The 27,546-nt window shown below is 44.4% G+C and overlaps 1 protein-coding gene across 1 annotated transcript in view; it reads left to right on the top strand.

The window, feature by feature from the left end:
- The window catches only part of IQGAP1 (IQ motif containing GTPase activating protein 1), a 108,385-nt gene that overhangs the window by 61,195 nt on the left and 19,644 nt on the right, over positions 1-27,546 (top strand). The window contains exons 10-26 of the mRNA XM_052659380.1: positions 1,262-1,425; positions 2,466-2,550; positions 3,330-3,493; positions 3,697-3,857; positions 5,212-5,336; positions 8,145-8,308; positions 17,221-17,311; positions 17,614-17,781; positions 18,475-18,617; positions 21,599-21,769; positions 22,805-22,888; positions 22,994-23,065; positions 23,161-23,230; positions 23,624-23,832; positions 24,894-25,049; positions 25,286-25,449; positions 26,564-26,788. Coding sequence (XP_052515340.1) covers positions 1,262-1,425; positions 2,466-2,550; positions 3,330-3,493; positions 3,697-3,857; positions 5,212-5,336; positions 8,145-8,308; positions 17,221-17,311; positions 17,614-17,781; positions 18,475-18,617; positions 21,599-21,769; positions 22,805-22,888; positions 22,994-23,065; positions 23,161-23,230; positions 23,624-23,832; positions 24,894-25,049; positions 25,286-25,449; positions 26,564-26,788 — 2,416 coding nt within the window. The remainder of the gene's footprint in view (positions 1-1,261; positions 1,426-2,465; positions 2,551-3,329; positions 3,494-3,696; positions 3,858-5,211; positions 5,337-8,144; positions 8,309-17,220; positions 17,312-17,613; positions 17,782-18,474; positions 18,618-21,598; positions 21,770-22,804; positions 22,889-22,993; positions 23,066-23,160; positions 23,231-23,623; positions 23,833-24,893; positions 25,050-25,285; positions 25,450-26,563; positions 26,789-27,546) is intronic.

Below are 27,546 nucleotides of genomic sequence, written 5' to 3'. Positions count from 1 at the left end.
CCCTTCTGCTCCACACGGTCAGACCAGCCTTGATGTCTCAGCACTGCTTAGGGGCAGGAGATGCCAGGATGATGGAGGGATTCAGAATGATGCTGTATAAGGAATATTTGAAGGAACTAAGGCTCTTTAGTCGGGAGTAGACTGTCACAGGGAAGAGGGATTGGAGGTACTCAAGTATCAACTCTAGTGTGTAAACTTAAACATTTTTTTTTTTAAACAGAATCATCTAGAGATGTGCAGTGGGAGACACTTTCTTCTGTATAGTAGTTTAGTCTGGATAAAGACTCGGCATTTTAGTGGGAATGCAGGCATGTATCATTGGTGCCTCTTAAATTGCTGCCCTTATTGGTGCCAAGCTGTCTACATCTAGAAGTTTGTAAGTAGGCCTAGGGTGTGGTCTAGGAATCCATTAATTCTGAACACCCTGGGAACCTCTGAACTTGGAGACTTTAAGGTTCTCTTCCACCCTCAAAGCCTAATGCTTCTGTGATGCTCCACAGGAAAGGCTATCTTTTTTTTTTTTTTTTTTTTTTAAATTTTACTTTATTTTACTTTACATTACTGTATTGGTTTGCCATACATCAACATGAATCTGCCACGGGTGTACACGTGTTCCCAATCCTGAACCCCACTCCCACCTCCCTCCCCATACCATCTCTCTGGGTCATCCCAGTGCACCAGCCCCAAGCATCCTGTATCCTGCATTGAACCTAGACTGGCGATTCATTTCTTACACGATATTATACATATTTCAATGCCATTCTCCCAAATCATCCCACCCTCTCCCTCTCCCACAGAGTCCAAAAGACGGGTTCTATACGTCTGTGTCTCTTTTGCTGTCTCGCATACAGAGTTATCATTACCATCTTTCTAAATTCCATATATATGTGTTAGTATACTGTATTGGTGTTTTTCTTTCTGGCTTACTTCACTCTATATAATCGGCTCCAGTTTCATCCACCTCATTAGAACTGATTCAAATGTATTCTTTTTAATGGCTGAGTAATGCTCCATTGTGTATATGTACCACAGCTTTCTTATCCATTCGTCCGCTGATGGACATCTAGGTTGCTTCCATGTCCTGGCTATTATAAACAGTGCTGCGATGAACATTGGGATACACGTGTCTGTTTCATGTGAAAGGCTATCTAATTTTATTTCCCCAGTCCGAACTGAGACTGGTTTTTGTGAAGGAAAAATATTTCCGGCTATGATGTTAACATAGTTTTGTCTTAAGCATTTGCCTTTTTTTCCTCCTCAGTGCTTGCTGCATTAACAAATATAGACCTGGCTTTGGAGCAGGGATCTGCACCAGCCTTGTTCAAGATCCTGCAGTCACCTGCACTGGGCCTGCGAGGGCTGCAGCAGCAGAATAGTGACTGGTACCTCAAGCAGCTCCTGAGTGACAGAGAGCAGAAGAGACAGGTAACCTCTTGAGTGGCACCTGTAAGGCTTGACTTCCATCCATTTCAATCTCATGCTGTTGTGTAAAGATATCTGTGGGGCCTTCCCCCCCACCCCCCCCCACTAGTATAACTGTTTCTCCTACATCTGAATTAAGCTGTTTAATATCCTCAGGTAAAGTGCACATTGTCTTCAGCTCTCTTTTCCTTGTAGAGTTGTAAATCCCCTCTTAAACAGCTTTGCCCACCCTCTGAATCTCACCACCCCTTCACTTGAAGTCTGTTAAATCCCCAACTTGAAACTGTTGGGCAGAGGACTTCCCAGGTGGCTCAGTGGTGAACTGTCCACCTGCCAATTCAGAAGATGCAGGTTCAATCCCTGGGTTGGGAAGATCCCCTGGAGAAGGAAATGGCAACCCACCCCAGTATTCTTGCCTGGGAAATCCCATGGACAGAGGAGCCTGGTGGGCTACAGTCCATGGGGCTGCAAAAGAGTCGGACACGACTCAGTGACTGAACAACAAAAGCCACTGCGGAGAACCTGAAATTTTATGTTCTTCAGAAATTTCTACTTTAAAAAAAAAAAACCACACCTCATGAGCTTCCTCTCACTAACACTGGGAAAGCATTTAACATTGCGGTAAGAGTAGACTGTGTGGGATTGTACTCTGTGGGCTTTTACTTTTTAGAATAAATACAAGGGGCTTTTTTTTTTTTTTTTGCTAAATAAGGACTAGTATACATTTTATAAATTCTCATTTTTGGCCAGAGAAAGCAACATTAATGTGCTAATGCTTCTGTAAAGATTTTATCTTGGAACATTTCGACGTTCTTTGCAAAATATTGTTTTAAGTGTGCTGGTATCTGGAAAGTCATTCTTCCCCAGATTTGACAAGGGTTTTGCCTTCAGTTTGGGCTGCTGCTCCAGCTGCTTGTAGCCTGAGCTGTCTCTTAGGTCTGTGTCTCAGTGTCCCTGACGACTGTTGTTGAGATTCGAGAACTGTGAGGTCTGGACATGCAGGCTAGAGTCATCTTTACCTGAATGTTCTCTGCTTTTCTCAGTGTGGTCAGGCTGAGCTCCTGCAGAAGGAGGAGCTACAGTCTGGAGTGGATGCCGCAAACACTGCCGCCCAGGAATATCAGAGAAGTAAGAGTCCCCTCAACTGTGTGTCCCCTGAGGTGCTGAGTAGGGGAGGAGAGTGCCTTTGTATCATGGAGGGGCCTAAGAGTAGATTCTGTCACTCCTCAACCCACCCCAAGCCTATTAGCCACAGTCAACTACCAGGTACCTTTGGTGGCAGTAGGAGTTCTCCAGTTTTAAAAGTAGAACCAGAGTCTGTATAGGCTCACTCTGGCTCTAAGCACGTGCTTACGTGGCTGGTTAGGACTCCCTGGTGGCTCGGTGGGAGAGAATCTGCCTGTTAATGTAGGAGATGTGGGTTTGATCCCTGGGTCAGGAAGAGCTCCTGGAGAAAGAAATGGCAACACACTCCAGCATTCTTGCCTGGAGAATCCCGTGCACAGAGGAGCCTGGTGGGCTTCAGTCCATAGGGTCACAAAGAGTCAGAAACAACGTAGTGTCTGAACGATGATGACGACAACGACTTTGCCAGGCTCTCCTTGATGTAGAGGAGGGATGTTTTAGGTAGAGTGTAGTGGTGGCAGGCAGGAGGAGTTGGAGCAGAAAGGAAACGGGTGAGGAGAAGAGAAGAGGAAAGAAAACATATTTACTGAGATGCGGCTCACATACCATTGAGTTCATCCTCAGACTAAGAAGACCACTGTCTGAAGGTAGAAGTTCCACTTCAAACGTCACAACTAATAGTTTAGCTGCAGAATATGATTTTCTTCTGTGAAGACTGGTGTCTGCGCCCCCTTGGGGCTCTGGGAGCCAGTGGCTTTTCTGACCTCGAGTTCTCTACCCAGGGTTGGCGGCAGTGGCAGCCATCAATGCCGCAATCCAGAAGGGTGTGGCCGAGAAGACTGTCCTGGAACTGATGAACCCCGAAGCCCAGCTGCCCCAGGTGTACCCGTTTGCCGCCGATCTTTATCAGAAGGAGCTGGCCACCCTGCAGCAACAGAGTCCCGAGGTGAGTTCACCAAACCCGTGCTGTTTGTGAGCAAAACAAGAGTGGACATGAATTTAATACCCACTTCTGGGTGTAGTTAGGCAGAACCTCTTATTTTTTAAACAGAATCTTAGGCTCCCTGTGCTTTTATTAAATGTCTGACCTCCCTGGGTCTTCCAAGATGTCCTTTCTTACTCTTTCCCCGCGTCTCCCTTTCTCTGCAGCATAGCCTCACCCACCCTGAGCTCTCTGTTGCAGTGGAGATGCTGTCATCAGTGGCCCTAATCAACAGGGCACTAGAATCTGGAGACATGAACACAGTGTGGAAACAGCTGAGCAGTTCAGTGACAGGCCTTACAAACATCGAAGAGGAGAACTGCCAGAGGTGGGTGCCCCTGACCCTAACCTCTGTCTTCTGTGAGCCAACACTCTTATTTTCTCTGTAGGAATCGGGACTTCCTTGTAATCGTCTTTTGGTTCCCCACCCACCCCCGTATTCCAATTCATTTTATTATGCTCAAGGATTTGTAGTAAATTACGATACTATAGCATTCCACTCCTTAATTTATTATAAATATGCTTATTTAAAACAATGAGGATATTTGTCATGTAGTCAAAATAACACTCTTATACCTTGTCAAGTCAATAATACTTCTTGACTATTTTCTAAACTAGTCTGTTTTCTTACTTCTTCTCTTGTTCCCAAACTGTTTGTTCTTTTCAGCTGGTTGTTCAAACCAGGATGCAATCCATATTGTGTCCTTTTGGTAGCTTTTATTAATTTTATTTAAAAAATTTAATTATTTTTAATTAAAGGATAATTGCTTTATTGTGTTAGTTTTTGGCATACATTAACATGAATCAGCCATAAGTACACACGTCCCCTTCCTCTTGAACCTCCTTCCACCTCACCCCCCCACACTTTGATATTTTTTTAATCTAGCATTGTCCCTTCTTTATAGTGCTGACTTGTTAAAGACTTGGAACTCTAAAATGTCCCATCTTCAGCTTTGGTTGCTTCTTAATATTTGTTTTATTCCTGTAAATTGGAAATCAGGTCTAAAGGCTTGTTAAGATTCAGTGAAGTAGTTCTGGTGACGTGTGTTTCGTATTTTCTCATATTAAGAGGCGTGTAATACCTGCTTGTCCCCACCATCAGAGATGCCGAGACTGATCCTTGGATTAGGCAGTCTGCTAGTCCCTTCGTTGTGTATTTATTTTTCTTCCTTATCTCCAGAACATAATCTTTTTTTTTTTTGTACCTTTTACACCATCACAATGTCCAGTTTCCCATTAACCATTCGTCTAATGTTTTTAACTCCAGCTGATAATCCTTGTGTAAACCCAGACTTTCGGTGAGAGTTGCTGAATGGTGACTTGTTGACCTGTCATCCCTTCTACATTTATTAGCTGGCGCATGACCTTGTTTTCTGATCCCTCAGAGGGATCAGAGCTGCTGCCTCTGATTCCAGAGTTAGTCTTACCTGAAATTTAGAACAAGTAATATAAATATTTTTCATATAGATATTAAGAATTAGTGGTATCTTTGTATTTTTACCCTTTGTTCAGGTTAACGCCTGGGTGCCAAAGCTGACCTAGAATACATCAAACTGTTGGGGTTCCTCAGCCATCTCTTGGATCCTGTGCCCCCACGTCTTCTTATTCCCATCCACAGAAATAACCCTGCAGGTCCCTTTTCTAATGTTGCCCTTCTGTCTTTTGTTGGGGGAATGGGGCAGGTATCTGGATGAGCTGATGAAACTGAAAGCTCAGGCCCATGCAGAGAACAATGAATTCATTACGTGGAATGACATCCAGGCTTCTGTGGACCACGTGAACCGGGTGGTGCAGGAGGAGCATGAGAGTGAGTGAGCTGCTTCCGCTCCCCAGGCCGTGCCCCAGCCACGCATGTGTGACCCCACCCTCCCGGGGACGCTGCCCCAGGGGATTTCTGGGAACTGCAAAAAACAAAAAAGCCTGTCCATTTAGCTATCTCAAAAAGCTATGGTTGTCCATTTTAAAAACACCAGGCCACTGCTATAAGTGGAGAAGAATGTAAAGAGAACTAAGGTTTTTCAGGAGGTGAATTGAGTGTGATCTGTTACTTTTAAATGCTGTTACAACAGGTTCTGACGCTGCCTGGAGCTAGATCATACTGCACTAACTGTCCTGCCTAAGAGGTCTCTCACTTCAGACACCAGCTTTGAACCTGGTGTTCCCAGGTCACCACACTTCCAAAAATATATTCAGGGGTCCCCTGCACCCCCTCAGTTTCGGTAATTGACTAGACTGAGTTACTACACCCAGGAAGGCACTATACTTGTGGTTATAGTTTTATCATTGTTGTTGTTCAGTCACTCAGTCGTGTCCGACTCTGCAACCCCATGGACTGCAGCATGCCGGCCTTCCCTGTCCTTCACCACCTCCCGGAGTTTGCTGAAACTCACGTCCATTGAGTCAGTGATGCCATCCGGCCGTCTTGTCCTCTATCGTCCCCTTTTCCTCCTGACTTCAATCTTTGCCAGCATCAGGGACTTTTCTAATGAGCCAGCTTGTTGCATCAGGTGGCCAAAGTATTGTAAAGAGTACAAATTGAGTTTTATTGTACAAGAGTACAAAAAGAGTTTTGTGTAGAGTACAAATCAGGACCACTCGAAAGAAACCAATGGGGTGGTGTCTGGAAGGGCCCCAAATTCAAAGCTTCTGTGTCCTCAGGATACGTTGCCCTTTCCAGCCCACCGATGTGTGTCGTATCCCCGGAAGGTCACCTGAGCTTTGGCTATCCAGAGGCTTTACCGGGGCTTCATTACTTCTGATTGATTGAATTACGTGGCAAAGTAGTGGCCAAGTGATTGAGCTCAGTTTCCAGTCTACCTTTTGTGTCTGAAATAGCCAAGCTGATGTTCTGAGATCGTAAGACTCAAAACCCCAACCTTCTGATCACATGGTTGGTCTTTCCAGCATGACCAGCCCCTACCCCAGAAGTTTCTAGGGACCCAGCAGGAGTCACCTGTTTGGCATAAACTCAGGTGTGATCCTAGGAGCCTACCATGAACAACAAAGATACTCCTATCACTTGGGAAAAATGGTAAAGAATCTGCCTGCAGTGCAGGAGACCCAGGTTTGGTCCCTGGGTCGGAAAGATCCCCCGGAGAAAGGAGTGGCTTCCCACTGCAGTATTCTTGCCAGGAAAATCCCATGGACAGAGGAGCCTGGTGGGCCGCCCCCCAGGGGGTCGCATGGAGTCAACACACGACTGAGCAACTTTCACTTTCCAGAAGCCAGAGACAAAGACCAGCCAAATTCTTTATCACACAGCGGAGTCATTGCAGAGGCAGCGCAGGGCCTTCGCTGGCGGCCCGGTGGTCGAGACTGTGCGCTTCCACTGCCGGGGGGTGCGTTCGATCCCTGGCGGGAAACGAAGGTCCCATATGCCATGTGGTGTGCCAGAAAATAAAGATTAAAGAAGAGTAGTCCAGCTGGCTGAGGTACTTAAGGAGTGAACATTCCTAGTTTTATTTAGTGTTTCCTATGAGAAATAATCAGTGATTTAGTGGGAAGAGCCTTGCCTTGGAGAAGGAGGCCCTGAACTTTGACTTTCCATCTGCCACTTGTTTGCTGTGTGATCTTAAAGAGATACCTAAACCTCATCCTTTTATTTTTTTCTATAAAAATGTTGAACTAGGTGATGTTTAAGATTCCCTTGAATGCTTGAGTTTGGGATTCATATGTGCAGACCGCTATGTTTAAAATGGATAACCAACAAGGACCTACTGTATAGCACAGGGAACTCTGTTCAATGTTATGGGGCAGCCTGGATTAGAGGGAAGAATGCTGCTACTGCTAAGTCGCTTCAGTTGTGTCCGACTCTGTGCAACTCCATAGACAGCAGCCTGCCAGGCTCCTCTGTCCCTGGGATTCTCCAGGCAAGAATACTGGAGTGGGTTGCCATTTCCTTCTCCAGTGCATGAAAGTGAAAAGTGAAAGGGAAGTCGCTCAGTCGTGTCTGACTCTTAGCAACGCCATGGACTGCAGCCTACCAGGCTCCTCCATCCATGGGATTTTCCAGGCAAGAGTACTGGAGTGGGGTGCCATTGCCTTCTCGAATGGACACGTGTATATGTATGGCAGAGTCTCTTCGCTGTTCACCTGAAGCTATCACAGCATTGTTAATCAGCTATACCCTAATCCAAAGTAAAAAGTTTAAAAAAAAAAGATTCCTTTGAACCCTGACTTTTTGTGAATCAAGAATAGCTTTGATCACACATTGGAGTATACTTGAAAGCTATCCTGTAAAGCTAGTTTCGTCACAGTCTTCATCACTCTTCAGTTAGACCAATTAAAAATAAAACAAAAAGACTTGAGATTTCAGTAGGAAAATAGATATAAGGGAGTTTACTTAGATGAAAAATCCCCACTACATTTAAAGGAAAAAATTTAAATGCTGCTTAGCATTTTGGATGGCAAATTGTAGTTTAACTCATGGTAGCACTTACGGGGGAGCCTGGTGGGCTGCCGTCTATGGGGTCACACAGAGTCGGACACGACTGAAGCAGCTTAGCAGCAGCAGCACTTGGGTAGAGGATTGATGGTCACTTAGCTTGTTTAGAGACTGATTTATTTATACAGTTTCTTAATTAAAAAAAATAACCTTCTGTCCATCCCTGTGTAGGGATTTTAGCCATTGGTCTGATTAACGAAGCCCTGGATGAAGGTGATGCCCAGAAGACCCTGCAGGCCTTGCAAATTCCTGCAGCTAAACTCGAGGGGGTCCTCGCAGAAGTGGCCCAGCATTATCAGGACACACTGATCAGAGCAAAGAGAGAGAAGGCCCAGGTGAGTTTCCCTGAATTGTTCCTTTCTGTTCAGAGAATGCCATCCATCCTAGAACAGAGACAGAGGGACAGGCATTCGCTCAATGACTCTTTTCCTTGGGCACCCTTAGATTCGGAGCAGTGACGTACACAGTGTAAGAGTCATAGACTCTGCCTTCCAGAACTTGTGCTATTTTACGCTTTTGGTTCGTTTGTTGGTGTTTGTTGTTATGGTTGTAGACACACCTCTTATGTCTCTTTACATAAATTATCTGTTGAAACAAAAGATCCAGGAAAATGTGTCAGTTATTTAAGTATATATTTGTATAAATGTTCAAGTGAGCATACCTATGTAACTGGTGCTCGGATTATAAAAAGCATTAAGAGAAACCCCCTTGTATTCCCTTACAAACTTATTCATTCCCTGCAATGTGCTGGTAACCAGCGTCCTGATTTCCAACACCCCAGTTGATTTTTGTCTGGTTTTGAACTGTATTTAAATGAGATCACACATTATTTACTCCCGAGTCTGGCTTCTTTTGCTCCACATAATGTTAGTGAAATTCATCCATGGGGTTGCATGTAGCAGTAGTTGGTTCATTCTTGTTGTTGTGTACTGTTCTGTCTTGTGGTTCCATATTCTGTTATTGGTGAATTTTTGGTTGTTTCTGACTTGCTATTGCAATCAGTGCTCCTGTGAATATTCTAGTGCATGTCTTTTGGTGAATGTATATATGCATTTCCGTCAAGTATGCATTTAGCAGTGGAATTTGTAGGTCATAGGGAATACATATGTTAAGCTTTAGTAAATAATGCCATAAAGTTTTTTTTTAAATAATGGCTTTATTGAGATACAGTTCACATGCCATATACCTCACTGCTTAAAAATGTACAGTCCAGTGGTTTTTCGTTGTTCATAGACAATCAGTTTTACAGCATAACCAAAATCAATTTTGCAGCACTTTCATCACCCCAAAAAGAAACCTAGGGGACTTCCCTGGTGGCCCAGTGACTGAAACTCTTAAACTCCCAGTGCAGGGGGCCCAGGTTCAACCCCTGTTCAGGGAACTAGGTCCCACCTGCTGTGACTAAAAGATCCTATGTGCCGCAACTGAGACCCAGCAAAGCCAAATAAATAAACAAGTATTGTTTTAACAAAGAAAGAAACTTGGTACCCGTCAGTACCAAGTTGCTTCCCTGCCATCTCTTCAGCTCTAGGTACCCATCAGTCTACTTGCCGTCTGTGGATCTGTCAGTTCTGGACATTCCATATAAATGAAATCATCAGTACAGGGTGTGGTCCTTTGTGACTGGCTTCTTTCACTTAGCTTGGTTTATCCAAACTGTAGCATGCATTAGTATTTTCTTTCTGTTGTTGAACAATATTCCGTTGTATGGCTGCACCACATTTTATTTATCTGTTCATGAGCTGATGATCATGATTCCACTTTGTGGCTGTTGGGGATAATGCCGATATGAATATGTTTTCCAAAGTAACTGTCACACAGACAGTTTTAGAAAGTTTGTTTTGCCTCTTAGCCAGTTTGTTGAGGAGATGGATGAGATTTACACCTGTTTTAGTCCTCTTGGTGAGTAGGAATTTGCCACGCGTTTAGTAGGCCCTCAGTTGTTTGTTCTGTGATTAAAATGTAATGACCATCTGTTTATCTGAATTGTGGTTCATCTCCTTTTAAATTCTTCCAACAACAGTTGAATAAGGACCTCCTCAACAGTTGTGCTGAGGACCTGCAACTTTGAAGATCCCTGCCATGAGGTTCTTGCAGCAGGCAGAAGAGCTAAAAGAATTTCTTTATTCAGGAGGTCAGATTCTTTCTGGAAAGTGAAAAGTAGTAAAAGAGACCAGTGCTTTTGTATGACTGGAGCTTTTGTACACTGACACCCTCGTGGGTTCTGTAAGTTTGGGCTGTGGGGCGGGAGTTGTAGATAGTACAATTTTTTTTTTTAAGAGGCAAAAATCAACTGTGGAATTAGTCCAGGGCCTAGATTTTATTTTTAAAATGTGTGTATCTATTTAGGCTGCATTGGTCTTTGTTGTTGTGCATGGGCTTTCCCTAGTGGTAGAATGGGGCCTACTCTAGTTGCAGTGTGGCGTCTTATTGCAGTAATTTCTCTTCTTGTGGAGCATGGGCTGTAGGGTGTGTGGGCTTCAGTAGTTGTGGCACATAGGCTTTTGGTGCCCCTTGGCATGTAGGATCTTCCCGGACCAGGAATTGAACTGGTGTCCCTGCATTGGCAGGCAGATTCCCAACTGCTGGACCACCAGGGAAGCCCCATAGTATAATGTGGATAGATCTTTGGTTCCGTTGTCATGAGGGTACTTGACATTAATGTGTCCTGAATGTACACATGTAGCAAGTACCAGGCTCCTTTTAAGAGGGTCGTTATTATGCATGTCAGTTGGTCCTGTGCTGCCGGCTGAATCACAACTCCCAGGAAATTTTGTAGCCAGGAAATTGAGACAGAGGCATTAGCTGGTTTTAGTTACCTCTAGTGAGAAACAGTTGGCCATAGGAAGCCATAAATGGAGGTCTGTCTGTGAGACCAGTTTGTTGGATTAGAGCTTCCCAAACTCGACTGATCACTAGAAACCTTGAAAGGTCATTTTTAAAATGCAGATTCCTAAGCGTTAACGCTGTTTCTACTAATCCAGAATCTCTGGTGTGGGGCCTGGCTGCTATGATTCTGCACAGGCCAGTGGTGGTCATGTTGTCTTTTGCTGCCTTATTAGTCCAGAAGGAGTGGACTTTTGAAAGAATGAGCTAAGTCTGGGTCCATGTCTAAAAAAGGAAAGAAGATTGAGGATATAAGTTGCACCTGCTCTCATCATGTGATGGGCCTCACTGCTCCTTTTGTTTGGGTCGTGGGAGTTAAACTTTTAGAGGATGTGACTGGAGTTTGAAGTATTTCCTTTTGGTGTGGAATAACTTTCCAGAGTCCATCAAAGGCAGGGGAATAGGGAGAATTAGAGGAAAATTTACTTACACTGCCAGGCTCAGTTGGGTGCACTATTGTTTCTGTATAATTGTCTTCTTTTTAAGCTTCAGCTCAGCTTTTAAGTTCCTCTTGGGAGTAGTTTTAAAAATAGCCATCTGAGTTCCAAATTTAGAAAGTGAAAGAGCTTAATTTAAATTTGGTCTGTTTTTCTTGTATTACCTCTGTGTCTGGTTTTGGTACCAGAGTAATAAAGGCCTCATAGAATGAGCTGAGTAGTGTTCCATCCTCTTTTACGTTTTAGAAAAGTTTGTAAAGGATCAATGTTACTTCTTTAAACATTTGGTAGAATTCACCAGTGAAGTCATATGGTCCTGAATTTTTGGTTTGGTTTTCTTTTTGTAGGCTATGTTTTGATTTTTTTTTTTTAAACTGATTTTTATCTCTATATTTGGTATAGATCTGTTCAGATTTTCTTCAAGTAAAATGCCTCTTTTTCTTTCACTTTGCCTTCAGGGAATTCCGTTATGCATATATCTTCCCTTTACTCAAATCTGCTGAATCCCTCGACTATTTCAGTTATTGTGTTTTTCAACTCCATAATTTAATCTGTTTCTTTAATGTGTGTGTGCGTGCGTGTGATTTTCTCTATCTGGTGAGGCATCGTTCTCATTTCCCTTAGTTATCTGAGCATACTTTGGATTGCTGACTGACTGTTTTGTCTCCTGGTTGTCTGCTTTATTCTTTTCCTCTCTGGACTGTGCTGTCTTGTTTTTTCACATACCTTGTAACTTTTGGCTGAAAGCTAGACACTTTAATAATGTAATAGAGAAGGGTTGGGAATCAGCTTCTGCCCCGCCTTGGGGTTTATTGCTGTGCCGGTTCACTTCTGTCGTTGCTTGCTAGTGACTTTCAGTTCTTCCAAGTCTGTGTTCTTTGTCATGTGTGTCCGCTGAAGTCTCTGCTTGGTTAGCTAGTGGTCAGCTAATGATCAGACAGAAATTTCCCTGAATGCCTAGAACCAGCAAAGCTTCCAGCCTTTGCTGAGGGGCTTTGTGTGTTGGGGCCTGCCTTCAACACTCAGCGAGGCCGTTCACAGTTTTGCTTTAACCTTCACTTCATGCTTGCCCAGAGCCTCAGGCTCAGCCAGTGGCCAGAGCTTACAGTCTTACCAGATCTTTTCTGAGCGTGTGCAGAGCCTACACATGCACTGTCGTCTAGATCCCCGTCCCAGGAACTTGTCAGCGCTTTTCAGAGCTGTCTGTGGACATCTCATTCTCTAGCTTTTCCTCTGGAGTTGGTTTTATCTTTTTGTGCACTGCAGCCTGTGGGATCTTAGTTCCCCGATCAGGGATTGAACTCCAGGAGTTGAACTCTCCCTTGGCAGTCAGAGCATGGAGTCTTCCCACTGGACCGTTGAGGAAGTCCATCCTTTTAAGCTCTTCTGTTAGCCTTTTTTTTGCCTAAGTGTGTATCCACTGCCTCAGACATCTCTGATGTGAAGCAGTTACCCCTTACTGTTTTGGACAGATACTCCAGAAAGGCTGTTTGCACTGGGCATGCTCTGAGTCAGGTCAAATAAAGAGAACCTAGCTGTGGTCTTCCAGGGAACCCCCTAATGTGTCAACTAATGACAGTTCTCTGGGAATAGGTAGATTTGAAGGAGGAAGGTGTGTGCGGGGTGGGAGCCGAGTGGGTGGGCAGAGCACGAAAAGGGAATAAAGCCATTTAAAGCGCCACAAACCTCACTCTTCTTACAGAGAGTCAGCTGTTCTTGATAAACTCTCTGACTGCTGGAAGCCTTTGGTTAATTTCTGGAGTTTTGAAAAAGTTAATTCTGATGATTTTTGCCAGTGTTTTTGTTGCTTTTCTGTAGAAGGGATATTCGGAGGTTCTGCCTCTACTGTTCTCACCAAGTCACTTCTCTTCATTTAAATGTAGTGCCTTGGGAATCCTTGCTAAAAGTAGATTACTGGTCACTGGTTAGTATTGTTTGAATGCCAAGGCATGGTATTAGTGATGCCTAAAGCTCAGCTTCTGCGTGCAGCAGTGCCGAATCGAATCTCAGAGACAGAGTTTTGAGTGAAGCAGAAAAGAATAGCTTTATTACTTTGCTAGGCAAAGTGGGACACAGCAAACTCCTGCCTTGAAAAGCTGCATGTCCCCACTTGGAGAAGACAGTAAGAAGTTTTATAGACTGATGGGTGGGTAGTGAGGTAAGGAAGAGTCAGCGTCATCAACCTTTAGGTCCAACTAGTCTGGGGTCTACATGCTTGTGGGCAGAATACCAAACTCAGGGAAGGTCACAGAGGCTGAATGAAAGCTGTTTCCTGTAATCAAAGAAACGGGAGACAGAAAGACTCTGTGCCCTGGAACCCCACAGGGCCCTGCCTCAGTATCATCAGGGGTTCTCCAGGAACTCATAACTGTAAATATGAATGATGTTAAGTCTTGCTTCTCCTCACCCACCGCAGTCTGTGTGTACACAGGCATGCATGCGTGCACGTAGCTAAAACCCAGCGGGTGTGCACTGACACAGCTGGCCCAGCTGTTAGAATATCGGAGACTTTTGTTTGGTACACTGCTCTTGTCCCAAACCTCCCAAATGTGTGGCACCCCCAGTTCTAGCTCTTTCCCTGAACGTTTACTGTGAGCAACTAGAAGATCGATACCTAAACCGTCAAGGATCCATTTTGATTGCTCAGCACTTGTGCTAATAAATGGTTTATAGATTCATGTATGTGTGTTTCATGTGTATATGGTAGGTATGATGCTTTAATGTATATCTATGTGTATATATAGCATGGTTAATGTATGTGATGAGTGCTAAGATATTACATTTATATTACACATATATGTGTCTACACATTTATGAATATTTTAGAAATCATGACATGTGCATCCATGCCACATAAAACAAGAGAGACTTCTAAGGAGGTTTTAAGGGGTGAGAAGTGCCCTTTGTGGGCTTCCCTGGTAGCTCAACTGGCAAGGAATCCGGAGCAGGAAGATAATAGGCTACCCACTCCAGTATTCTGGGCTTCCCTGGAGGCTCAGACAGTAAAGAATCCACCTGCAGTGTGGGAGACCTGGGTTCACTCCCTGGGTTGGAAAGATCCCCTGGAGAAGGGACTCTACCCACTCCAGTATCTTTGCCTGGAGAATCCCATGGACAGAGAAGCCTGGCAGGCATGGTGTCGCAGAGTCGGTCACAACTGAGCGACTTGCACTCTCACAGTGCCCTTTGCAAATGTCTGTGTGCTTTCCATATATATACGTAAAATGGTAACTGTTCTTTCTTTCACCTGTCTTCCCTTTCCTTTCCCTGTATCTTGTGGCATCTCTACCTCTTTTACTTCCAATCACTGCCCACTACTTGGATTCTTGTTTCTGGTCCCTGGCTCTTTACCTCTTCTAAAATGCAGTGTGCTTCAAAGTGTAGTCAGAGATGTCAGGGGATGTTATTTCGGTATATTTTACATGGCATTTTCACATTAAGTCTATTTCGTCTTAATATCCTCTACAGTATCTCGTCAGGTTTTTAACTCTCTAGAGTGGTTTGAGTTAATCCTTAGAGCAAACTCTCACAGGAGGATGTTGGGTTTTGTCATCTGATTTGATCTAATTGGAGCAGTGAGGTCCTCTTCTTGCCTTATACTGGGATGATGGTGTGTGTCATCTGTCTTGCCTCCTTCAGTCAAAGGAAGGATGTTTCGATCTCATTTCCCCCTGACCCCCCTGAGACACAGATCGAGTCTGTTTTTTTTCCCTTTCACACCGCAGCTCTGTCACTCGTTTCTGAGGAACGTATGAAATGTGTGTGTGAAAGGCCATGTTTTGTTCCTCCTGCTCTAGTCTGCATGGGACAAAGATGACAGAACTCTGGATGGTCAGAATTTCTTTTTCTTGATATTTACTTGTTTATTCAGCTGCACCAGGTCTTTGCTGCAGCACAAGGGATCTTCGATCTTCGTCTTTCATCTTAGTCGCAGCATGTGAGATCTAGTTCCCTGACCAGGAGCTGATTGAACGTGGGCCCCCTGCATTGGGAGCACGGAATCTTAGCCCCTCGACCAGCAGGGAAATCCCCTGGATGGTCAGAGTTCTTGTTAAGCTCCACCTTTCTCCAGATGCAAGGAAGGCTGAGCCAAACCTCCCAGCTTTGCTTACAGGAGATTCTGTGCAGAGATCGCTCGTGTACGATTAGCCTAAAAGTGAACCTCCAAACGACGCGATTCTGTGGAAGTACCCATTTTTAGGGTGCAAGGACGTTTACGCCACTTCTCTCAGAGACTACACCTTCAGCTGTCTCGCTCATGGCTTCTCAGTTTAAGTTGTCACTGACTCAGTGTATTATCTCATGTTGAAACTATTACTTAGCACTGCCAGTGTTTATTCATAGGACTCTTGAGAGTTGTGTGTGGCCATTTTCTATTTTGAGTAACAGAAACTGACCAGTGGTAGAGAACGGCTAAGTTCTGCAGCTGTTGGGTGACTTGTTCTTGCGTTTGTTTATTGGAGTCCTCTTTTCCTTTACCGAGACTGTGAGCTTCTTACATTGGGACAGTGCCTATGATTGTAAGCCCAGCACTTAACATATTTTAAAGTGGTCTTTCTTTCTAAAACTCTACATTTGAGCGAAATCTTTACTTTGGATTTCAGGTGCCTTCCTTTGGCCTTACCCTGTCACCAAGGCGCTTTGTAAACTGCAGGGATTTGTGACTTCTTGGCTTGGCTGAATGAAATAGTGTGTCTCTCCCCAATAACAGAGGAGGAAAGCCAAGCCTCCTCTAAGATTTTGTAGTTTCTTCAACTACTGGGCGTGCTGAAGACAGTGAAACTTTCCATTTTTTCCCAAAGCCAAGACCCTGCTTCATCTGACAACACAGTTAAAGTAACTGAGCCCAGCTGTCTCCTTGGTGCCTTGGCAAATTATATTTATATCAAGCAGTCTCAAAGGATTTTTTGAGCTACAATTTATCCCAACTGCTATTAGCTCAAGACTCAGGAGTAGTTACTCTTGCTAGGTCTGCCAAGGTTGTCTCAAACACAACTCTCCCAGCCTGGTCACTTTGAAACCCGAGGTGCCTTGCCTAAAAGGAGAAAAAGACTCCATTTCTGCCTCACTCTTGTTCTTAGTATTCAACTCAAACTACACTGTGGGCTGGAGAAACTCTTGTTGGCCACGCTGAGTAAACTAATCACCATTTATTATGTTTCTTTGTGAAGATGAGTCTCTAAGTTTCCAACAACTGATTTAACTTCCAAGTTTTAGAATATAAGTTGATGATAAGCTTAAATTCCCCTAGTGACTCCTAGCTTTACATGTGATAAAGTCTTGATAGTCTTAAAAATAGTGGTCATAGAGAATGTATTTTTGTTGTTGCTTAGTCGGTAAGTTGTGTCTGACTCTTTGCGACCACATGGACTGTAGCCCACCAGGCTCCTCTGTCCGTGGGATTTCCTAGGCAAGAATACTGGAGTGGGGTGCCATTTCTTTCTCCAGGGGATATTCCCAGATCAGGGATCGAACCTGTGTTTCCTGAACTGGCAGGTGGATTCTTTACCACTGAGCCACCAGGGAACCCCCCAAAATATGCAGAGAATATTTACTCCCTCTGAATATTGCTGGCAAAGAAGGCTTTAAAAAGAATGTACTGTGTATTCATGTGCGTGCTGTGGTCCTTGTCAGCGTTAGGTCCCTGGGTCTCTTCCCCGTTTGGACCTTTCGTCCCTTCTAGCCACTCTTGTTCTCCTGAATGACTGGAATTCGTCTTCCTATATCCGTCACTTACATTTGAGATGTTTCTCATGTAGCCCTTTTACTAGTTTTTGATGCTGGCTTCTTCCAGTTGATTATTGCACATGTCTTGTATATTTGAAACCTCTTCCTCTGTTTCTCATTGAGTCTCAGAAGCCACCATCATGGCATGTACCCTGATTTCATGCCTCTAATACCATTTTGCTCTTAATGGTTTATAGGAAACCCAGGATGAGTCAGCTGTGTTATGGTTGGATGAAATTCAAGGTGGAATCAGGCAGTCCAACAAAGACACTCAAGAGGCACAGAGGTGTATGTATCTGTTTTATTTCTGTTCTGATGGAAAGTGGGGAGTGGCAAGGTGTTCCATAGCTCAGTACTCAGCTTGACCAAGATAGAGGGCTGGAGATTCTCTGATTGCCTAGTGGTTAGGATTTGGCGCTTTCACCGTGGAGGCCCGGGCTCTATCCCTGAATGGGGAACCATCCCACCGGCCAGGTGATGTGGCCAAAATTAAAAAAAAAAGAAAAGATAGTTGTAGGGGGGACAGTGTGCTAGTAAGCAAATCTAGATGCTTTCTAAACTATTCCAGTAACCGTTCTCTCCTGGGGTAGTTGCCTTAGGAATCTTTGCCATCAATGAAGCGGTGGAGAAAGGCGATGTTGGCAAAACACTCAGTGCCCTTCGTTCCCCTGACGTCGGCTTGTATGGTGTCATCCCCGAATGTGGTGAAACTTACCAGAGTGACCTTGCTGAAGCCAAGAAGAAAAAACTGGCAGCAGGTGAGTTATGGGTAAATCAGTGTGTCAGGAGGTAAGAGCTTAGAAATGTCATGGAACAAAAGAAGAAGAAAGGGCCAAGCTATAGGGAAAGGCACTGTATACAGTACGGGGCTCATTGCACAAGGAGATAATACTCCCGTGTTTAAAAATAACTGTTTCTGCCCCTTGAGTACAGCTACTGTTAAGAAGGTCAATTTTCTGAAAATGTTTCTTTCATAGGATATAGTTCTGATTACCTAAGCCTATAAGATACTTAAAAGTAGTTCATCTGCAGAAAGGGGGGAATAGAGATAAGATATTTTATCCCATTTTATGCCCCCCCCCTTTTTTTGAAAGTTAACTAGAGAGACTGAGTGTTTGCAAGTCTTTTATGAGAATAGTTTTCTGATACAGGTGGTTTTACTTTGGTGTAGGCTTTGAAAGGGACAGAGGTAGACGAGGTCAGTTTCCCCATGTGGACTTCATAGGGACTTTCTTTTTATAGTGTGGACATGAATGAGCTAAATGAGACATTACAGAGCCATAATTTAAGAGGCACTGAGGATCCCTGTTTACTCTCACAGACCCAAGGGGCAGGTTTTGGGAATGGTCTTCATTTCGGTTGCTCAGCCTAATCAGAATGATCCTATAGGATTAGACATGTGGCTGTGGGGAGTGTGGCTCTGAGTGTCTCTGATCTTTATTTTATGTCAGGAGATAACAACAGCAAGTGGGTGAAGCACTGGGTGAAAGGTGGATATTATTATTACCACAATCTGGAGACCCAGGAAGGAGGATGGGACGAACCCTCAGACTTTGTGCAGAATTCCATGCAACTTTCTCGGGAGGAGATCCAGGTAGGTCACATTTATTCACAAAAGAAGAAGCTGAGAGACAGTACCTGTAGTTTAGAGGTTATACTACTTAGGAAGAACAAGGGTGTGTGGTCAGAAGCCCTAGACTAACAGTAAGGCTACAGGAAAGATCCTGCTGTGCAGCGCGGGGAACTCTGCTCAGTGTGATGCGGCAGCCTGAATGGGAGGGGAGTTCGGGGGGAATGGATACGTGACTCTGTATCGCTGAGTCACTTCGCTGTTCACCTGAAACTGTCACAACGTTATTAATTGGCTATAGTCCAGTATAAAATAAAAAGGTTTAAAAATAAATAATACATTTAAAAAATAAAATTAAGGCTATATAACTAATTTGGAATAATTTTTTTTAGTACGAGTACCTCAGATCTAAATTAGTAGAACATCTGGATTATAGAATTAGGTCAGATAAATTGTGTGCTTTTTTTTTTTTTTTTTTAAGAAAACTTGGATGGTCCAGCAAAAAAGAAAAATGAAAAGTTGTTCTGACACCTCATTAAATACAACTACTCTTAATCTTTCCCAATTTACATGCTTAATCTCTTTTCTGACTATCCCACAAACTCCAAACTTTATTAGGCTATAGCCTGCACTTTCACATAAAGTTAGCATATTTTTATCTCAGCTTTCAAAGCACATCTTTACCATCCCCTATGTCTTTGCTGATGCTGATGTTCATTCTTTTTAGAATTTCTTCATTCATTTGACACTTTCTGAACACCTCCTATCTTCCTACATGTACCAGATATTCTTCTGCGCATCAGATGTGTAGTCATAAACAAAACAAAGTCCCTGCTAATGTGAGATGTCCCTCCCCTGCCATCTACATCTGTCAAAATTCTGGCTGTCCAGGCATACCCATCTCAAGTGTTACCTCCTCTGTGTAACATAGATCAATGCTCTCCAGAACTTAACATGTGTGTGTGAATCACCTGGGGATCCTGGTGACGTGAAGACTGACTCTGTGGGTCTGACATGAGGCCTGAAATTCTACATTTCTGACCAGCTCCCCGGTGATACTGGTGCTGCTGGTTCAAGCATATAGTTTTAAATACCACCTACATACATACTCATGTCTCCCTGTCTTTGAAAAACAAAAAAGAGAAAAATTTTAATCCTCTAGAGCTCTCCTGATTCAGTCTTGCCTGTAAGTTCATACTCTGTTCTTACTAAATGCCTTTAAGTTCGTCTGTCCTTCGTGAATTCATTTTCCATTACCATTCACGTCTTAGCTCATGGCTCTCCAGCTCTTACTTTAGTAAAACTCCTGCTTCCGAATGCATCAGTGGCCTTTTAATGGCCAAGTTCAGCGAGGAGGTGTGCTCTCATCATAGGCGGCCTCTCAGTGTGTTTGCTTCCTTAAACCCTCAACTCTTTTGGCTTTTCCAGCGCTGTTCTCTTCTGGTTCTACTTCCGAGTGTCCCTTCTTAATTTTTCTCTCCTTTCGTTTCCTCTGACTCCACTTGTGTTATATCTGGGTTCCATCAGCCCCTTTCTCTTCCTCTGTAGGCTTCCTCAGTCATCTCTTTCAAGCCAGTAGCCCCCACTTTGGCCTGTGTGCCTGCAAACCTAAGTCTTATTCCTTCAGACTCGCCACCTGCCACCTGAGTCCTTCTCCTCACCACCAGGTGTGCCTTTGCATCTGCAGTTCAGGAGTCCAGCAGACACCTCAGCACAGGTTGGCAGGAAAATTGGGCCTGGAGTGGTTCATGAGGGTGTATTTTTTTTTTCCTCACATAAAGTAATTCTGGAGTTGAGCATCCAGGGAAGGTGTGGTGGCTCCACCATCTGGTCTGTCCCAGGGTTCTTCTGTCTTCCTGCTCTGCCATTCTCAAGGTCACCTTGTCCTCCAGAAGGAAGGCAGGCAGGAAGTAGGAAGACGGGGAGGAGAACAGACAGGCCTGATGCCAGCTGTCTGTCTCTCTTAAAGAGTTTTCCTTCCCAAAGATCTTACCAAGCTGCTTCTGCTTGCATCCCATGGACTGTCCCTAGGTCATATAGTCTTTTTGTTTCTGTTTATTTGGGGTTTTTTTTGGCTGCACTGCATGTCATGTGGGATCTTAATTCCCTGACCAGGGACCAAACCCATCCCCCCTGCAGTGGAAGCACAGAATCCTAACCATTGGACTACCAGGGAGGTCCTCATGTAGTCTTTTAACTGTACACATTGCGGCCTGGGGGTAGCAGGGGAACAGCTCTGACATCCAAGACAAGAAGGGACCATGGCTATCAGGTGGGTCTGCAGGTGTTCTCAGGAACCATTCTCAGCACTCCTGCCCTCACCCAGGGTGATCCAGGGTTGCTCTCACTGGGATCATACGCTACCAGGATTCTAATTCACCCGCTCACGCTAATCTGCCAGCTACTCAGCTAACCATGCTGCTTTTCTAAAAACATATCTGACGGTTTTATTCCTCTTTGAAGGTTTGCTGGTTCTCCGGAGCTGGTAGTAACAGTCCAAACACGCTAGGCTGCTTCTCCAGACCATTTGTAGTCTGTCCACTCCCCCACAGGGCCCTCCTCTGTGGCGTTCCAGGGGCTCCAGGCCTTGGTGGCACCTGTCTCTCTGTCTTCTTGTCAGTATGACCCCAGATCAGGAAGCACAGTTCCTGGGATGGTCAGCATTAGGCAGGTGAGTGAGTAAAGGAAATGACATGAGGTCAAAGAAGGATGTGAGGACAACTTGGCCTTGAAAAATAGACCTGAAGTCTTCATTCCTGTTTCTTGGCTAAAGGTCTAGAATAGGGGCTTCCCTGGTGGGTCAGTGGTAAAGAACCCACCTGCCAATGTGGGAGGCATGGTTTTGATCCCTGGTCCAGGAAGATCCCACATGCTGTGAGGTCAGTAAGCCTGTGCACCGCAACTATAGCCTTGGCCAGCTGTGAGCATTAGTGTGTGCACTGCAGATGACACCATGTTAAAACTCTGTATGTGTACGTCTTCTCACGTGACTGCTGTGTTTTCAGAGTTCCATCTCTGGGGTAACGGCTGCGTATAACCGGGAACAACTTTGGCTGGCCAATGAAGGCTTGATCACCAAGCTGCAGGCTTGCTGCCGGGGGTACTTAGTCCGGCAGGAGTTCCGATCCAGGATGAATTTCCTGAAGAAACAGATTCCGGCCATCACCTGCATTCAGGTATTTCAGAGCCTCCTGTGCGCAGACAGCAAGGGGCCTTCCAGAGCAGGACTGATGAACAGTCAGAGCCTATAGTCGAGTGTCTTGAGTGTAATGAACAGTCAGCACCTGCAGTCGAGTGTCTGAGTGTGATGAACACTCAGCGCCTAGAGTCGAGTGTCTGAGTGTGATGAACACCCAGTGCCTACAGTTGAGTGTCTGAGTGTGGTGAACAGTCAGTACCTACGGTCGAGTGTCTGAGTGTGATGAACAGTCAGCACCTACAGTCAAGTGAGTGTGATGAACACCCAGTGCCTAGAGTCGAGTGTCTGAGTGTGATGAACACCCAGCGCCTACAGTTGAGTGTCTGGGTGTGATGAACAGTCAGTGCCTACAGTCAAGTGTCTGAGTGTGATGAACAGTCAGAGCCTACAGCCGAGTGTCTGGGCGTGAACAGTCCAGTGCCTATGATCGAATGTCTGAGTGGGTTTTTGCCTTCTGACCATCCCTTTCTCTACTGCCACATAATCAAGCGTGTGCTTAATGGTATTCAATGGTAAGTTGTCCAGCTCAGTGGCAGTTCTTCTTGGCACCTCGCGGTCTCCTAAGACTATTCCTTTACGTGAGGTTTGAATATGGAGAGAAGCAACTCTTGATTTTGCTTCAGTGATAGGGAAGCTCGGAAAGAATTCTGGGTTAGGAGTTATGACTCCAGCACTGGCAGGTGGCGGCGAGCCTCTTCTCTGAGATTGTGTCCTCCTCTGTAAATGTGGATGCTAATGTTCATCTTACATTCCTCGCCGATTGGTTGTGAGGAGCCAGTGACGGCATCTGTGTGGATGCCCTTTGAAAAGCGCGCAGCGCTGTGCTCACCTCCAGGAGGTGGAAGTTGGCCAGGTGCTCTCCTGGTGGAGGTGCCGCCCAGTTGCTCCTTCCTCCATCACAAGTGGGCGTGGTCCTTTTTAAAGCTGTGTCGCGAATTGCTCTTGGGGGACCTTTTTTAACCTCCTCTGAGCCTTGGGAAATGACGTGTCTTCTGTAACATTTGGGTTTCAGTCTCAGTGGAGAGGATACAAGCAGAAGAAGGCGTACCAAGACCGCTTGGCTTACCTGCGCTCCCACAAAGATGAAGTTATAAAGGTATGTATCCCAGGCAGGGTTTCTCGTCAGCGTGGCATGCGAGCGTGACATGTGCAGAGATGAAGGGCTCTTCTCATTTCTGGGACCCCCTCTCCTTCTCCACAGATCCAGTCTCTGGCAAGGATGCACCAAGCTAGAAAGCGCTATAGAGAACGCCTGCAGTATTTCCGAGATCATGTGAGTACCCCGGGAGAGAAGTACCAATAGAATCAATTTTGCTGTGTTTGTGGTGGACATATGAATTGAGAAATTTCTTCTTTTGTGTCCCTTAGATAAATGACATTATCAAAATCCAGGCTTTTATCCGGGCAAACAAAGCTCGTGATGACTACAAGACTCTCAGTGAGTAACTGTGGCTCAGCAGAGAAGAGTTGAGACAGTGGCTGAGAGCCATCGGGTTCTGGGTATTCTCCACGGATCTCTTTTCTTGTCCTGCAGGCAAGGCTTGGGGGGCAGGGTGCTGCTTGTGACTGAAGCCCCTTTGCTAACCCATGGCTTGGTGTCTTGCTGCTTGCCGTATCTGCCTTCCACATAACAACACAGCAGTAGCATGACCAGGAAGATTGCACTTGGTGGTTGTCTCTGCACATCTCAAAAATAAACGAATATCTTACGTGTGAATAGAGCTGCTTTTGTTTTCCTTTGTAAATATATGACAGTGCCGATGCTTTCCAAGAGACAGAACTTCTTCTGGGAATGCCATTCCTCATCTGACACATGCTTTCTCTCTGTCAGTCAACGCTGAGGATCCGCCTATGATTGTGGTCCGGAAATTTGTCCACTTGCTTGACCAAAGTGACCAGGATTTTCAGGAGGAGCTCGATCTTATGAAGATGCGGGAAGAGGTTATTACCCTTATCCGTTCTAACCAGCAGCTGGAGAATGACCTCAATCTCATGGATATCAAAATCGGACTGCTGGTGAAAAATAAAATTACACTGCAGGTATGGTCCAGTGCCAGCCAGGGCCTTGGGGCACTGTCCTCCCTGATACCTCTGCCTCCCCCCTTTATGCCTTGCAGGGCTGGCCTTCTTCTCAGTGAATGCTGTACGTTTTCTTTCATGTTATATAAGAAATGAAATTATTTGACCATATAGCTTTAGTCTTATCCATCCAGTGGCTAAGACTGTGCTTCCAGTGCAGGGGGCCTGGGTTCCATCCCTGGTCAGGGAAGTAGATCCCACGTGACACAACTTAGAATCTGCTTGCCACAGCTAAGACCTGGGGCAACCAAATAAATATTTTTTAAAAACAGAAAAGCATAGATAAAATCATCCCATAATTCTACCACTCTAACAATCATTTTGTATCCTACATTTTTATTTAATATAGAGGATAAGATACATTTTATGTGATATCATCACAAATATTGTTTTCAATGGCAGTGTAATAATTGATCAGGAAGTAATCTGAGTCACGTCATTTTCCAGAGTATTTGGCATTTTCAACTTTTTTTTATTACAGAATAATACTGCAGTTAATGTTTCAATGTACATGTAGCTTTTATTGTATATAAGACTTTGTAAGATAGACTCCTAGAAGCTGGTTTCCTGAATCAATGGACATTTTTAGGATTAGGTTCTTTATAAGTAGACTTGACTAGGAATAGATTTGATTGACATAATGAAAATAGGATTTAATGCAATGATTCCAGGGGCTTCCCAGATGTCTCAGTGGTAAAGAATCAACCTGCCAAGCAGTTCGATCCCTGGGTTGGGAAGATCCCCTGGAGGAGGGCGTGTCAACCCAGCCCAGTATTCTTGCCTGGAGAATCCCATGGACAGACGAGCCTAGTGGGCTACAGCCCATGGGGTCACAAAGAGTCAAACACGACTGAGTGACTAAAACAGCAACAGCAGATGGTAGTAATTCTAAAATATATAATGGGATCTGCCAGTGCAGTAGACCTTCATGAAAGTTTTTACGTGGTAAAAACCTGTCCATAATGCCCAGAGTTGCATCTTTGAAAGTGTTTTGATTTATGTATATATGTGTTTGTTTACAGGATGTGGTTTCCCACAGTAAAAAACTTACCAAAAAAAATAAGGAACAGTTGTCTGATATGATGATGCTAAATAAACAGAAGGGAGGTCTGAAGGCTTTGAGCAAGGAGAAGAGAGAGAAATTGGAAGCGTATCAACACTTATTTTATTTACTGCAGGTGAGTGGCTCCTGGAATCAGTACTATAAAAGTTAGTTAACTTTTTCTCAAGAAAACCTTATGCATGGATCTCTGTGGAAGTCTTTCTGATTTCCACCGAGGGGTGAGCAAAGGGCTTGCCTTATTTTTCTTTTATTATTCAGGTACATCCTGATCCTTTAAGCTGAAAAGTCTTGAATATTTGTGCCAGCCTTCACGTTACATGGAAGTCACTTATTCCTTGGTTTATGTTTCAGACCAACCCCACCTACCTGGCGAAGCTGATCTTTCAGATGCCCCAGAATAAGTCCACCAAGTTCATGGACTCTGTGATCTTCACTCTCTACAACTATGCCTCCAACCAGCGCGAGGAGTACCTGCTCCTGCGGCTCTTCAAGACAGCCCTGCAGGAGGAGATCAAGTAGGGACAGATTTCTGCAGAGCTGGGAACCCCTCCCCTCCATCACAGATGCTGCCAGTTAGAGATTCAGGCCTGTTTGTGCCTTTTCTCCACACTGTGATATGTGTGAAATACTTAATCTAAAGAAGCATCTATTTTTTATAACATAATAATACATAGTATAGAACTTCCCTGGTGGCTCAGCGATAAAGAACCCACCTGCCAATGCAGGAGATGTGGGTTCTATCCTTGGATCAGAAAGATCCCCTGCAGAAGGAAATGGCAGTCCGCTCCACTATTCTTGCCTGGGAAATCCCGTGGACGGAGGAGCCTGATGGGCTACAGTCGATAGGGTTGCAAAGAGTCGGACACGACTTAGGGACTAAACCACAACAGCAATGTATGTTATACACTAATGCAAGCTAATTGTACTAAAAGTACAAATTAACTACACATATACCATATATATGTAAGTAATTGGCCTTCCCTGGTGGCTCAGATGGTAAAGAATCTGCCTGCAATGCGGGAGACCTGGGTTTGATCCCTGGGTCGGGAAGATCCTCTGGAGAAAGGAATGGCAACCCACTCCAGTATTCTTACCTGGGAAATCCCGTGGACAGAGAAGCCTGGTGGGCTACAGACCATGGGATCACAAGAGTTAGACATGACTGAGCAATTAACAGTTTCACTTTCACTTTTTCATACTATGTATACTACACACCAATATAAACTAATCATATATACACAATATAAACTAATATGCTAATGATGAACTAATATAAACACTAATATAAAGTGTTGCTGTTTCTGGGGAGATGATAGAGTAAGACATTTGCCAGTAATTTTAGAAACATTCTGTATTAAGATAGAATTTTAAAGAAACTGATCCAAACAGGAAACTTTCTCATCTTTAGCTAATAAGAGACCCGATCATGTCCCCATGATAAGAGTTTGCAGCAGCAGGCAGGTTCCGTATTCAGATGAGAGTTGGGAAAGTTTCTAGAGAAAGAGCATGTACCCAACCTCTTTCCAGCTACTTCTGTTTTTAAGGAGATGGGGTCTTTAAGTAGGAAGGATCCGAAAGTTGGTAGATTCGTGATTAGTTTGAATTGAACCTGTTTCTTGTGTTGTACAGGTCGAAAGTAGATCAGATTCAAGAGATTGTGACAGGAAATCCAACAGTTATTAAGATGGTTGTGAGTTTCAACCGCGGCGCCCGGGGCCAGAACGCGCTCAGACAGATCTTGGCTCCAGTGGTGAAGGAGATCATGGACGACAAGACCCTCAACATCAAAACTGACCCCGTGGATATTTACAAGTCTTGGGTTAACCAGATGGAGTCCCAGACAGGAGAGGCGAGGTATGATCATCACAGCCCCTTTTTCTTTCATTCTTTTAGTATTTTCTTTCTCTTTTTAGGCAGTTAATATTTCTTTGATTTGAAAGTTAGTAATGGTTCAGATAGTTTTTCCATAGAAATCTCTTCTTTAAGTAGTTGAGTTGGTAATTTCTTCACTTATTTAGCAAATATTTATAGAGTACTTCCCAAGTGCCAGACAGTGGGTTAAATGCACATATAGTAATACGATGCTGGGGACTTCCCTGGCGGTTCAGTGGTTAAGACTTCACTTTCTAAGTGGGATGGGGTGCGGGTAGTCTCTTGTTGGGGAGCTGAGATCTCACATGCCTCTTAGCCAGAACAAAACATAAAACAGAAGCAATATTGAAACAAATTCAATAAAGAGTTTTAAAAAATGGTCTACATTAAACAAACCAAAAAAAAAATACAATAACAGATGAGACATACAATAATGATTGAAACCAACACACTCCCTGCCCTCTGTTCATAGTTTGGAGAGATGAGACAGGTACATAGAAATGAAGTTGCAAGCTGAGAGTAGTTTTGTGAAGTTTTGTAGTTTTGTAGGGAGCTGTGATGAAGCATACAAGTGGGAGCTACCTTAGAGTGGTTGGAGAGAGCCTCTCTGAGTGGGTGAGCATCATGTGGTGGAGGCCGGAGGGTGCAGTGGGCCCTGCCGAGTGCAGAGTCTTCCTGTCCAAATGCTGGCAGGTGAAAAGAGCTCAGAGAGCCTAAGACTGGAAGGACACTGGCATCGC

This window comes from Budorcas taxicolor, chromosome 21 (assembly GCF_023091745.1).
Source record: "Budorcas taxicolor isolate Tak-1 chromosome 21, Takin1.1, whole genome shotgun sequence".
In the NCBI taxonomy this organism is placed as follows: Eukaryota; Metazoa; Chordata; class Mammalia; order Artiodactyla; family Bovidae; genus Budorcas; species Budorcas taxicolor.
This window is presented reverse-complemented; position numbering and strand designations above follow the sequence as displayed.